The sequence below is a fragment of the Vombatus ursinus genome, unplaced genomic scaffold (assembly GCF_900497805.2).
Source record: "Vombatus ursinus unplaced genomic scaffold, bare-nosed wombat genome assembly UNPS02009489.1, whole genome shotgun sequence".
Lineage (NCBI taxonomy): Eukaryota > Metazoa > Chordata > Mammalia > Diprotodontia > Vombatidae > Vombatus > Vombatus ursinus.
Window position 1 is genome coordinate 8,637 of NW_020949267.1, and position 14,412 is coordinate 23,048.

General features: G+C 44.1%; 1 protein-coding gene across 1 annotated transcript; it reads left to right on the top strand.

Moving 5' to 3' along the window:
• Positions 1 to 317: 317 nt before the first annotated feature.
• On the top strand, positions 318 to 3,169 carry LOC114035893 (CD70 antigen-like). The gene is made up of 3 exons (XM_027852279.1): positions 318 to 464; positions 1,539 to 1,620; positions 2,511 to 3,169. The coding sequence occupies exons 1-3, from the start codon at positions 318 to 320 to the stop codon at positions 2,921 to 2,923; spliced, it is 642 nt and encodes a 213-aa protein (XP_027708080.1). The 3' UTR covers positions 2,924 to 3,169.
• Positions 3,170 to 14,412: the final 11,243 nt, after the last annotated feature.

Below are 14,412 nucleotides of genomic sequence, written 5' to 3' on the forward strand. Positions count from 1 at the left end.
AGAAGGAGGAGAAAGGGGAGGGGAAAGGTTTTGGAGGCTTTGACCTCTGGATTTCCTCCTGCTGTCTTCAGCCTATCTAGAGAGTCACCCACACACTCTTGGCTCTCCCTCCTCCTCCTCCTCCCTCCCTCCCTCCCTCCCTTTGTTCTCTGTTTTCTTTCTCTCTGCATTCTCTCTCCCTCCTTCTCTCCCTTTTCTGTTCTGTGTGTGTGTGTGTGTGTGTGTGTGACTCCCTCTCCATCTGCCTACAAGGCTCATATTTCCCTTCAATCCATTTATCCCCCTGCCCCCCCTGTCCCCATAAGGAGAGCAGAACCATGGCCTCTGGGGATGGCAGGAAGAAGCTAAGGATCTACTTTCGCTGTTCCCTGGTTGGCTTTGTCACTGGGTTGTTTGCTGGTTTCCTGGTGTCCTCTCTGGTTTGCTACTTTCTCTCCCGACCCCTCAGCAAGGTCCACCATGAGGTAAGTGAGTGCCACGTAAACCTTCCTGATTTCCTGATCTTAGGTAGGGTCGGGGTATAGAGTATAGGAGAGGAAGAGACCCCCTAGGGAAGAGATACAGGAAAGGATCAAGGTAAAGGTACAGACAAGAAGGAGGGGAGACCCTGGGGAGACATAGAGAAGATACAGGGAGAGCTAGAGAGAGAAAGGGAGATATGAGAGATGATGGAGATGGAGGAGAGATATGGGGAGACAGGGAAAGTGAGAGACAGAGGCATGGGATATAAGGGGACAAGGAGAGAGATGGGGAGACAGGGAGAGAATGACAGAGAGGAGGTGAGAAGCAGTCTGGATTTAGGATCTGGTGTGTGTATGTGTATGTGTGTATACGCATGTGAGCGCACGTGTATGATGGGAAGAGAGGATTATTTGTGGGGCCACTCAGGCTGTGTGCCCTAGCCCATTTGACTCCAAAGTCAGTGAGGTGGATCCCAAGGTAGAGTGGTTGGAGGTAGGCAGGCAAGGGCTCAAGAGTGAGAATGATTTCAGTGGGTCTTCCCCAGGCAATGACTCAGATGACAGCAGGGGAGCTTCACAGCATAAGTGGAGGGGGTTACCAGAAATTCTTTGATCTGGAAGGAACTTTGGGACAGTAAGCTCATCAGACCCCTTGTATCTGGTCCAAGGCCTCCTATTTTGTTCCCAGATCTCCCTTCATGGTCTATCCTCTTCCCATTTCAGGAAGCTAAGAAGTTCTTCCAAAAGCCTTTCATGAATCCTTACTGCAATGAAAGAACATTTTAAAAAATTCAGATCTCAAGGGAAAGAGGAAATGTCAAGCAGGGGCTGGAGTCAGGGGAGAATAGGGACAGTAGGGACAGTGTGTGTGTGTGAAAAAGAGAATGAGAGAGGGAGAAGGGGGAGAGAGAGAGAGAGAGAGAGAGAGAGAGAGAGAGAGAGAGAAATGGGTATAGCAAAACTTAGGTTGAGACTGGGGGCTTCAGGGAAATTGTTTTCTGGGCTTCTTTGACTGTGAAGTGCCTGAAGAACATCAGAATTGGCTCCATCCCATTCTGTGCTGTCCTCCTCCCTCAGCCAGAGAACAATACATTCAGGGAAAAACAGGGAGGAAGTAAGGAAACAATTCACACAGCCCATCTCCTGCTCAATCACACAGGTAACAATGAGTTGTGAGTCTTCCTGTCTATATGTGTCTTTCTGTCCTCTCTGAGTATTTGTCTTTTTGTGTACATCTATATGTTTGTCTGTGTGTAGACATGTATGTGTGTGTGTGTGTGTGTGTGTTTGTGTGTGTGCTTCTGTCTGTCTTTGTTTTCTCCCCCCTTTGGTATTGTGATGAATAAAAACCCCCAAGAGGCAGACTTTCTGGGTAATTAATGATCAATTTATTAATTAGGCTAGCTAGCAATCAATAAATTGATGATCAGTGGTTTCTCTCAGTAACCAAAGATGCACAATGGAAATCCAGAAAACTTTAAATAACCTTTCTGAAAGGGGATTTCCTTGACAAGTGAAAATCAACCCTGACTGGTGGAACTTTAATGAGGTTGTTCAAAAGTCTTCAGCTCCTCCGCTGAAAATGTGACTTGATCATGAGACTCAGCCACCTCTAGCAATCTGGACAGGGGACTCCATCTCCATCCAAACCATCTGGTTGGTTTTTTCCTTCATGAGCTGGGTCACCCTATCCAACAGAGGGGTACAAGGATAGCAGCTCCTTTCTCCAGAGGACTTGCCAAGATTGGAATCTGTTTATACTCTGAATAGAATTTAGGTGTCCTAGTTGGGTGGGATCCCACCCAAGATTAAGGAGCTTGTGCTTTGAGGGTTAAAAGTAATTTCCTCAATTAGTCATGTCTTTAGAGACTGACTTTAAAAAGGGTTGGGCTTTAGTGAGGAAATAGTAAAGAGAAAAGCCTGGATCCCAATTTAATAATAGGTTATTAGCATAATGTCTCTGCATAAGGAGGGGCCAGGGAGCTGTGGTAAATGGGTGAATGGGGCCCCCTATGGGTCTGAGCCCCTATTCTTCCTTTTCTCTCCTAGGTTCCCGTCAGGACAACACCCTGCAGTGGCAAGGGGGTCCATCCCTGGGCCGCTCCTTCATCTATGGCTTCACTTTGGTCCAGGGTTCCTTGCAGACCCAGCGCAGTGGCATTTATGGTGTCTATGTCCAGGTGACTCTGGCCCAATGCGTCCAGGCCACAGGCCAGGGCACTGAGCTCAAAGTGGTCAAGACCTTGACCATTGGCATCCTTTCTGCCCAGGGCCGCCATTCCAGCCTCCTCCGAAGACACTTCCAGGGCAGATGCTCACTGAGTGCCAGCCTCCAGATGAACCTTAGCTACAAGGACACCGTCTATGTCAACCTCACATATCCCTTAATACCTTCACCCAATGGTGATGAGACTTTCTTTGGAGCCTCTTGGTTATGTCCACCTCCTCTTATAGAATACTGATGGTCCTGGACTTTTGGGGCACTATAACCTAGGCTAGGTGAATTCCCTAACAACTGATGCTGGGCAAGAGTCTGTTAACAGTGGTTCCAGTCTAAATTCCTAGCCTTTCTTCCCCTTATTCCCCGAGTGCATACTAAGCCCGAGCCAACTTGAGCTTTATGCTCTTTCCCAAACTTGGTAATAGATCACCAGCCTCTATGTATTTATGCAAGCTCTTCCCCCTGCCTGGAATACACTTTCTTCTTAGCTCCAACTTTCAGAATTCTTCTTTTTCTTCAAGGTTCAGCTCAAAGTGAAGAGGTCTAGAGGTTTTGGGGTGCTTCAATGGACCCCAAGATTGTGACACTGGGCCTTGCCTGAAAGAATTCAACTCAAATCTTCTTCCAGCCAGAGAAAAAGTTTATTAGAGATAAAACATATAGGCCAGACTCTTAAGGAATCTGAACATTAGTAACTCCCGTGGTGACAAGCGAGCACGAGAGTCTCAGCCTTTTGGGCATGAGAAAGTCTCAGCGTTTGAATGGGGGCCAGGGTGGATCTTATATACACTAAAGTAACTTTGGGTGGCCAGAGGAAGGGGGGGCGTGGTTGGGAAAAGGGTCTAGGTGAGAATTCTGTTTGGAAGGTCTGAGAGATTGAATAAACAATGGGAATAGATAATGAAGGGAACTGGAAGGAGGAAGTTTGAAAGGATCAGAAAGTGGGGTTAGGGCTTTCAAAGGGAGATAAAAAGAGTAGATAAGGAACCTAAAAGTTTAAGGGTTCTCTGGGACCCATAGACAAACGGGAGCCAGATTCTTTTTAGGGCTAGGGGCAAACGTGCATCTGAATAAGATCAAAAGGTAAGGCTAAGGCTTTCAAAGGGAAATAAAGGGAGTCTATAAGGAATCTAAAAGTTCAAGGTTTTCTGGGGTCTGTAAACAAATGGGAGCCAAATTCCTTTTGGCAAAAAGGGGCAAAGGTCTTGGCTTCTGAAACTGAATGATACCCCATCATTTTCCCCTCAAATAAATGGGACCAAATTCTTTTGGTGTAAGGGGCGAAGGTCTCGGCTTCTGAAACTGCTTCCTGCTGGCAAGGGGCGTAGAGCTGTCCCTGCCTCTCTGGATCCTGTTCGAGGGGTGAAACTTCAAAACCCGGCTGATGCCAGGTTCAGAGGGCTAGAGTCCTCAGGCTGGTATACAGACTGAGCAGTCATCTGGAAGTTGATGGCTGTGACCCTAAAGGAAAGGAACCTGGCAAGAATATTTAGTAAACATGGACCAAACAAACACAAGAGAAGTATAATCAGGGGCTAGTATATAATAGTATATAATATAGAATAGGGACTAGTATAGAAAGAAGCCAGGACTCCCATGAAGAAGATGATTTTGGAGCACTAAAATTATTATGAATTTCTTGCATCCAACTAGCCTTTTCCAAAATACGTTCAGTGCAGAGTTCTACCCTCCCAGAGTTGTTGATGTACATGCAACAAGATGTGTTTGCTAAAGCACATACACCCCCACTGGAGGCCAGCAAGTAGTCTAGGGCTATTCTATTATCTAGAACTACTTTTGCTAAGGAATCCAGAGATTGCTGGAGTTCCCAAAGACCATAGGCTGTCTCATTTGCCAACTGGTGAATAGTCTCTGTAAGGTTAGAGAGAATATGTTCATGTTGTAGATGACCATACCAAGGCATGAGATATTCTGCTCCCCTTTTAAGAGACCAGAGGACATTTCCCCAAAATCCACACTTTGCCCTTAAGTTAGAGACTGTGGGCGGTGTGGCATTGAAAATGGAGAAGGGGGGTGCTAAAAATCCAAGGGTGCACACCCCAAAGTCTTTGTAGGGTGTCAAACATTGGGTGACCAAGACAGTAGTTCTGGGGTCTTGCCATATGTTGGCACTTTGTTTCACCTCTTCCCCAAAATTCTTATCACTAGTGCTATCTGCACAGGGAGTACAGGTTGAAAGATCAACAGAAACTCTTACAAGCCCTCCCTCCACAGGGGTGTTAACTTGTCTAGTGGCCTTAGAGCTTGTCTCCCAAGTAAGGTAATATTCCCCTGTGGAGAAGGAAAGTGTTGATATGGAGAGTGGCCCATAGAGAAGTGGCAAGCATAAATGGGGTGGCATAAACTTCTGAGAAAGTCGTACTGGGGAGGAGGGCTTTGTAGAGATGAGAGTTGCCGTGTGGGTGTGAGTGGTCTAACTGGTTTCCCAGTTTAACTGGGGAGTTATTTTCCCACTTTAGGAGGCCAAATGTAAATTTAGAGGCTTCCTCAATTAGAATGACTGTAGCAGCCACAACCAGGAGGCTTGTAGGCCATCCAGTAGCTACAGAGTATTGTTTTGAAAAACAAGCTACCTGGCTAGGGTCAGGTCCCAAGGACTGAGTTTGGGGTATGGGGATCAATTTAGATTTTAAAATCACAAAGGCTTTAGCCTGGTCAGGGCCCCATTCTAGGGGGAGTGAGTCTGGGCCCAGAGGAGCAACAATAAAAGGGCTTAACAATAAAACTCTTATAAGGTTTCCGGGGGGAAAGAGGGACTACATGATAATTTGCCTGTTAGAAGGGCTGAAAACAGCATTTTGAAAGCAAGTAAACTTTCAGAAGATTAAGGGAATTACTCAGGAAGAAAAGGAAAACCTAGTCATGCCTCGAAAAGTTTGAAATTGTTTTTTAGTGTCTGGGACAGGGAGTTCGTGGCCCAGAAACTTTACAGACTGACATGCTATCTGGACTTTGTTCAAAGAGACTCTATAGCCTTGAGTTCCCAAGAAATTAAGCACTCCTGAGGCAGTGGACAAAGAAGCCTCCTGGGTGGGGCTACAAATATGGCGATGGGAAAATACTTTAAGGTCTCGGAGGCAAACAATGGCTGAGGTGGCAAGAGTAGCTAGCCCAGGAGTTCCCTAATCCCAAATTGTCTCCCACACTTCCAGGGGAACATGGGGAGTTCTGGCACACAGAGGGAAAAGGGAGAGGGGAGGCTTAACTAGAGAAAAGTGGTTCCCCAACTTCACCATCAGGTTCCCTCCCAACAAGTGAACAGGGCAAGATGAGAGCATAAGAGAGGAGTGTTTAAACAACAGATTGTCGAATAGGCAGGGGAAGGGGGGGTATGTCTGGAGACATCCCTTAGTTATCCCTTGAATGCCCATGACTGAATGGGTCAAGGGGCGAATAGCACCAGACTAATTGGTTAAAGCAAAGAACATAGCCATGATAAAGTGGGTAACCTTACCTTCAGCCTTGATTTCTGCCCAGGGCTTGGTGAGAGAGATGGAGAAAGTGGGAGTGTTGTCCAGACCCAGGCTCTCTTGTCCTCCCCAGTCTTGAGAAGACTGGAGGACAGGGTACTGGGGGGCTGCTCTACCACTTCTCCTACTTTGGGGACAATCCTTCTTCCAATGTCCCTCCTGGTCACATCTTGGGCAAGGTCCTGGAGGTGTCTGTTTTGGGGGCTTCCTCCAAAGGGGCGCCCTGGCGGGGCACTACTTGGGCCAGTGACCCTCCTGGTGGCATCCAAAGCAGGTCTTTCCACTGCCCAAGTTGCCGGGAACACCCTTGGGTCTTTTCCTGACCATGGCAGCAGCCAGGAATCAAGCATGTTCTTTGTCTCTAGCCCTCTGCCTGCGTTCCTTCTCCTCTGCTGCAACTAGGTCTCTGTCGTTAAAGACTCCAAAGGCAATCTCCAATAACTGGGCCTGAGGTGTTTGGGGTCCCATTGCCAATTTCAGTAATTTTCTCCTAATATCTGGGGCAGATTGGTTAACGAAATATATGTTAAGGATTACTTCCCCTTCTGTAGAGTCAGGATCTAAATTCGTATACTTTTTAATGGCTTCTACTAGCCTATCTTGGAAAAGGGCAGGGTTTTCCTTTTCTTCCTGAGTAATTCCCTTAATCTTCTGAAAGTTTACTTGCTTTCAAAATGCTGTTTTCAGCCCTTCTAACAGGCAAATTATCATGCAGTCCCTCTTTCCCCCATCCTCACTCTTCTGATAATCCCACCCTGGATCACTAGCACGAACAGCAGCTATTCCTGGGGGGTATTTTGTGGGGTCATTGCTAGCAAAATGATCCCCAAAGTTTTGGGCATGTTCCCAGATTCTCTACCTCTCCTCAATGGTACAACAGGTAGAGAAGAGGACATGCAAATCACCCCAAGAAAGTTTGAATTGTAGGGACACATCCCTGAAGCCCTCAGTAAATTTAGTGGGATCCTCAGAGTATCGACCTAGTCTGTCCTTAATCTGGTTGAGGTCTTAAATGGAGAATGGAACGTGCCCCCTAAGTGTCCCATTAGGAGAGACAGGTACTTCCCTTAAAGGAAAAAGCCCTGAAGGACCTGCAGGAACAGGGGCTCGCGGGGGAAGAAGATAGGAAGTCCCACTTCTTGTGAGCGAGGGACTGGGGAGTGCCGGCTGAACTGCCAAGGCTGAGGAGTTCGGCTGGCAAGGGGAAAGATTACCTGATGCTGGAGGAGGGGGAGGGGTCAGGGGAGGAGACCTCAAGGTAAGACCCTTGTCTGGAGCCTGAGTAGAGGTCCCATCTGAAGTAGAGGTCTTCTGGGGAGGAGACTCAGAGTTGAGAACCTTGTCCGGAATTGAGCAGGGGTCTCTTCGGAAGTAGAGGCTGGAGTGAGGTCCTTGCTCAAGGCCTGAGTAGAAGTAGCCTCTAGAGCAAGGGTCTGGGGAGGAAATGGAGGAGCCAGAGGAAAAGGGAAGGGAAACCAAGGGAAAGAGGAGTTGGGTGAGGAGGAGGGGGCATGGGAAACAAGGGGGGCCAGGGGAGAATAGGGAAATGTAGAAGGGGTCAAGGGAGAGCAGAAGGAAAGGCGTGGGGAAAATGGGGAACAGCTGGAGAGGACAGAGGAGAATGGGGTGGAGGTAGGTACTGGGGAGGTGATGCTGACAGAGGCTGAGAACAGGGGGGTGCCATAACCCTAGGAGCCATAAGGAGAGGATCATCCAAAAAGTCCATTTGATCCCCACTCCCCATTAGTGGGGTGGCTCTAACTACAAGCATCTTACAATCCTTTCTGAGAATGGGGTCTCTAGAAAGCACAACAAAAGCCATTAAGTAAGAAATCTCCACCCATTTTCTTTCTCTGCAACAATATTTTTCTAACTCTGAGAGGTCTTTAGCCTTAATGTCCTAATAAGGGGCCATGCCTCATAATTTTCCAGGTGATACTGAGGCCAAACGGTGTTGCAAAAATATACCAGCTTTTTCTTTTTAAGTCCTTTAGAGAAGCTAAAATTTTTCCAATTTTGTAAAAGACAGCCCAAAGGTGAATTCTTGGGAATTGAAGAGGATTGACCCATGGTGGGCTTATGGAAAAAGAAAAAGAGAAAAAAAGAAAACAGATATCCAACAGTTTCCCAATTCCCTAGTGCCTAGAGAACTGAGGATTGGACCTACACTTCCTGATAGGGAGTCCATCCTCTATGTTAAGGAAGGTGTACCCAGGTCCAAGTGTTCAAACAGAACCACTGGACCGAAAGCCTGAGACTGTTCAGGCGGAGTTCGAGACAGTCTTGTAGCTGTCTGACCTAGCAGGACCTGAGAGGTCAGGCCTGAAAACACTTCCAAGCCTAGCCTGGCTAGGTGCTTGGAAATCCCCCTCCCAGTCACAAGACAACAAAGGAATTGGGGAGGGGGAGGCTTACATACCTTCCAGTTGTGGCTGGAGAAGAGTTTGAAATTGGGCAGTTATTTCCCAGTGCAGGGAACCATATGAAGAGGTCTAGAGGTTTTGGAGTGCTCGAACGGACCCCAAGATTGTGACACTGGGCCTTGCCTGAAAGAATTCAACTCAAATCTTCTTCCAGCCAGAGAAAAAGTTTATTAGAGATAAAACATATAGGCCAGACTCTTAAGGAATCTGAACATTAGTAACTCCCATGGTGACAAGCGAGCACGAGAGTCTCAGCCTTTTGGGCATGAGAAAGTCTCAGCGTTTGAATGGGGGCCAGGGTGGATCTTATGTACACTAAAGTAACTTTGGGTGGCCAGAGGAAGGGGGGGCGTGGTTGGGAAAAGGGTCTAGGTGAGAATTCTGTTTGGAAGGTCTGAGAGATTGAATAAACAATGGGAATAGATAATGAAGGGAACTGGAAGGAGGAAGTTTGAAAGGATCAGAAAGTGGGGTTAGGGCTTTCAAAGGGAGATAAAAAGAGTAGATAAGGAACCTAAAAGTTTAAGGGTTCTCTGGGACCCATAGACAAACAGGAGCCAGATTCTTTTTAGGGCTAGGGGCAAAGGTACATCTGAATAAGATCAAAAGGTAATGCTAAGGCTTTCAAAGGGAAATAAAGGGAGTCTATAAGGAATCTAAAAGTTTAAGGGTTTTCTGGGGTCTGTAAACAAATGGGAGCCAAATTCCTTTTGGCAAAAAGGGGCAAAGGTCTTGGCTTCTGAAACTGAATGTTACCCCATCAAAAGTACCATCTCCTTTGCAAAGCCTTCCATGATTTTCTTAGGAAGTAGTGTCAATCCTTGAATCTTTACATCTCTAGTATTTGCATTTTGTGCATAGTAGGAATTTAATAAATATTGAAATGAATAGACAGATTGGGATAAGGCATCTCCTATAGAGGTTTAGCCACAACTGTTTAGTTTTTGTGGCTGTGGATTCACTTTGCATCCCTATAATTGGTAAAGATATTGAATTCTAGGGAGGAGTGATTTGCCTGAAGTCCTAGAATGCAAGCCTCCTGGCTTTTAGCCTGGGGAGGGCTGGGACAGAAGAAATGGAGTCAGGGGGATTGGGGAGTGTGGGAATGGGAGGATGGAGGATTTGGCTAGGTAGTGGATGTAGGGGTAGGAGTACGGAGCAAAGCTGGCAATCTCAGGGCTAAAGAATTAGTCCTCTCAAACATCTTGTCTCCTGCCCCTAGAGCAAGGGTTCTTTTTAAAAATATATTTATTTGGTCTTTTATTTTTCTCCAATTACATGTAAATACAATTTTTAACATTCATTTTTAAAATCTTGAGTTTCAAATTCTTCCCTCCCCACCCCCTTCATTGAAAAGGCAAGCAATTTTATGTAAGCTATGTATGTGTAGACATGAAAACATAGTTCCATATTAGTCGTATTGTAAAAGAAAACATAGACCAAAAAAACCCTCAAGAAAAATGAAGTAAAAAAAAAAAGTATGCCTCCGTCTGTATTCAGACACCATCAATTCTTTCTCTGGGAACTGATAGCATTTTTCATCATAAATCCTTCAGAGTTGTCTTGGACCATTGTATTGCTGAGAATAGTTAAGTCATTCACAGCTGATTATCTTACAATATATTTTTTAATTAATTAATTAATTCTTAGTTTTCAACATTCACTTCCCTAAGATTTTGAGTTCCAAATTTTCTCTCCATCTCTCCCCTCCCCCTTCCCCTGATGGCATGCAATCTGATATAGGCTCTACATATACATTCCTATATTTTCACATTAGTCATACTGTAAAGAAGAATTAGAACCAATAGGAGGAACCACAAGAAAGAAGAAACAAAACAAAACAGAAAAAAAGAGCAAATAGTCTGCTTTGATCTGCATTCAAACTCCATAGTTCTTTCTCTGGATGTGGATAGCATTTTCCATCGTGAGACCTTTGGAGATGTCTTAGATCCTTGAATTGCTGAGATGAGATAAATCTATCCAAGTTAGTTGTTGCACAATGTTGCTATTACCGTGTACAATGTCCTTCTGGTTCTGCTCATTTCACTCAGCATCAGACCATACAAGTCTTTCCAGGTTTTTCTGAAGTCCACTTGCTCATCATTTCTTATAGCACAATAGTATCCCATTACATTCATATACCACAACTTGTTCAGCCATTCCCCAATTGATGGGCATCCTCTCAATTTACAATTCTTTGCCACCATAGAAAGAGCTGCTATAAATATTTTTGTACATGTGGGTCTCTTTCCCATTTTTATGATCTCTTTGGGATACAGCCCTAGAAGTGCTATTGCTGGGTCAAAGGCCACATAAATTTTTTATAGCCCTTTAGGCATAGTTCAAATTGCTTTCCAAAATGGTTGGAGCAGTTCACAACTCCACCAACAATGCATTAATGTTCCAATTTTCCCACATCTTCTCCAACATTTATCATTTTCCTGTTCTGTCATGTTATCCAATCTGATAGGTGTATCATCTTACCATATTGCTATTACTGTGTACAATGTTCTCTTGGTTCTACTCATTTCACTTTGCATTAATTGATATAAGTCTTTCTAGGTTTTTCTGAGAGCATCCTGATCATCATTTCTTACAGCACGGTAGTATTCCATCACAATCATCTAACACAACTAATTCATCCATTTCCTCAGTTGATGGGCATCCCCTCAATTTCCAATTCTTTGCCACTAGAAAAGAGCTGCTATAAATATTTTTGTACATATAGGTCCTTTTCCTTTTTTTTTTAATCTCTCTTGGGAAGTAGTGGTATTGCTAGGTCAAAGGGTATGCATGGTTTTAGCCCTACAGACATAGTTCCAAATCATACAGCAGGGATTCTTAACATTTTTTAGTGTTATGGACCCATTTGGCAGTCTAGTAAAGATTAGAGACCCCTCCTCAGAATGATATTTTTCAAGGTATACAATTAAATACATAAGAGTACAAAGGAATCTGAAGGTTTGTGAAAATAAAGATGCGGACTTTTTTTCCCATCTAAATTCTCTAACTCCTTGAAGTCTATCCACAGACCCCAGATTAAGAACCTCTGCCTTGGAGGGAACAAGAATGATACTCTGTTGCTCTGGGTGTTCTCTGGGTTTTCCCCTAGAGGTAAGGCTGAGGCTCATACACGTCTGGGCTGGCCCCAGGGCAATCTTTCTTCCTCAGTTTAAGTCCTGGTCTGTGATACCTCATGACACTTTCTGAAACTGCCCTGCCCTGGCCATGCCCAACCATTCTACTCCCCAACCTCTGGGTACATGTTTGAACACAGCAGGGAACCTGCCCCCTACACATTGAGCCTTGGACTGTAAGTCATATTTGCCTTTGTTTATAGCATCATTTCAAACCATCACTTTCAACAAGATAGTACCATTCTATGTCTGGTGCCTAGGGAGTGTGAATAGTTTCTGATCTACTGCCTATAACTGCACCGATGTATTCTGGGTGTTTGGCAGACAAGAATCAGCTCTTGGCCATAGGCAGGATGTGGTAGAGGGACAGCAGTAATCAAGAGGCTGCTTCTAAGTGCTAAGTTTCCAGACGGTCACCAAGGATGCGACAAGGGAACTGGCACCCAGAGATGATGCGCTTTGCTCTATCATCCTGCAATGCTTCTGATGTAATATAACTGCTCATTCTGGCTTCTGGCTTCTCTTTCCCAGAAGCTTCCAAATGAACAGTTCCAGAAAGATGTCATGTCACCAGTTGATGGATTTGGGGATAGTATTTGTTGTTCTTATTTCCATAACAGTGCTATCCCATGGGGATCCTGTGAAATTAAAGTTGTGAAAACAATGAGGCAACACACCCACACTTAGGTATTGTAGCCAAAGTCTTCCACAGGGAAAATGTCTATCTCTGAACAGTTAAATCAACAAATAGAGAAAGAAGAGATCAATGAATTGAGCATATAATCAGAAAAACCCTCAAAAATCAACAAATTAATAATGCCTCCCAAAACCACAAAAATAGAAATTCTGAAAAATCAGAGATACCATTGGAAACAAAAAACCTATTGAGCAAAAAAGCAAGCAACCTATTGAGATGACAAGTAAGGTTGATTTAAAAAAAATTAGTAAAATAGACAAATACATAGAGAATTTGATTACAAAAAACCCTCAGAAAGAAAAACAAATTAATAACATTGAAAGGAGGAATTCACAACAAAAAAAGAAGAAACAGAGGGTTAGGACTGAGAAAAGGTCATTAGAATTAACCGCTGAGAGACTGTTGCTAACCTTGCAGAGAACACTTTCAGTTGAGTAATGAGGTTTTTAAGTTGGATTACAAGGGTTTGAGAATTGAGTAGGTGGTAAGAAAGTGGAGGAAACAAATAGAGATGATTTGAAGGAGTACAGTAGTGAAAGAGAGGAGAGAGACAGGATGATAGCTTGAGGGCACTTCCTCTTGTGATGTTCAGCTCAGAAACTCAGAAGTGACAGTGACTGAGATGGATGGTAGGGTGGTCCAGGGCTAAAGACTGGTAACATGTAAATTGTGATAGGACAAGAGGGTTAAGGGTGAAGGGCAATGTGTAGCTGATTGGTTAACTACTGAGTCAAGACAGTTAAGGGAGGAAATTGAGGATTCTTGAAACCTATGCAGCATTTGGGAATGAACTTTGCTAAAAGATCAGCAAATGTTTAAGGAGGGGAGAGTCTAAATGTGTGTGTGGACATCTCATCTCAAATTAAATGTAGAAGGTCTAGACACTTGGATTGAAACTATTGATCAAAAGCACAAACTAGGTGCAAATAAATCCTTGATCTAATTGGGAAGTGCTTTAATAATTGGATGAAAGCAGATGACATCCCACAGGAAACATTTTGTGATTGGTTGATGAGAATTAGCCATGCCCTGTGGGACTATGGATAAAACAGAAAGCCAGTTTGAATGTTTCTCCATTGTAACAGCAATGAGGAGAGTGATGGTTGAGAGAACTGCCCTTGGAAGCATGGAGGATTGAGTGGGTGGGGATGAGGGGGAGAAGGAAAGTTGAGTTCTTTCCTCTTTGCTTTCCCCATTGACCAGAGAATGAACTTGTGAATTTTGAACTGTATTTCCTATTGGTATTAATAGCACTGCCTTTGGAACTAGAGTGGCTAAGAACTACCTTGAGAACATACAATAAAGACAGGTGGCCTCAGAATCCTATAAACCCACAGACCCTTTTATCTCCCCTCTCCAAAGCTGCACCTAAGGGGGACTTCCAGAGGACTTCATGAAGGAAGAAAAGAACTTCTAGTAACCAGGAGCTATGAAGGTCCCTCACGACCACCACATGTTTTCTACATCTGTGCCTCATTATAGCTGAGCCCAATCATCCCATGGATCTATGGGTAATTGTGAGAGATTGTATCCCAAGCATTTGGTGAGGGGGATTGTTTTATAATGCCTAGGTTTATGATACCATATTGTTAAATACTAATAAAATGTTAATAAATAAAATATTAAGTATAAATACATATAAATAAAATATATACATAAATATATAAATACATATAAATAAAATATCAATGTTAAATATAATGTCAAATACCTTTCTTCAAAAGGGTTTTCATTTTTGCTTTCACAAGACTTTTCATAAATTTCTTTCTCTTCAATCACATAGCCACCACTGTGGTGTGGACACTCATCACCTCATGCCTAGATTATTGAAATAGCTTTCTGATTAACCTTCCTGCCTAAAGACTCTCCCTACTGCATTACTTTCTCCATTCAGCGGGCAAAGTAATTTTTCTAAAATGCAGGTCTGACCATTGGACACACACACACACACACACACACACACACACACACACACACACACA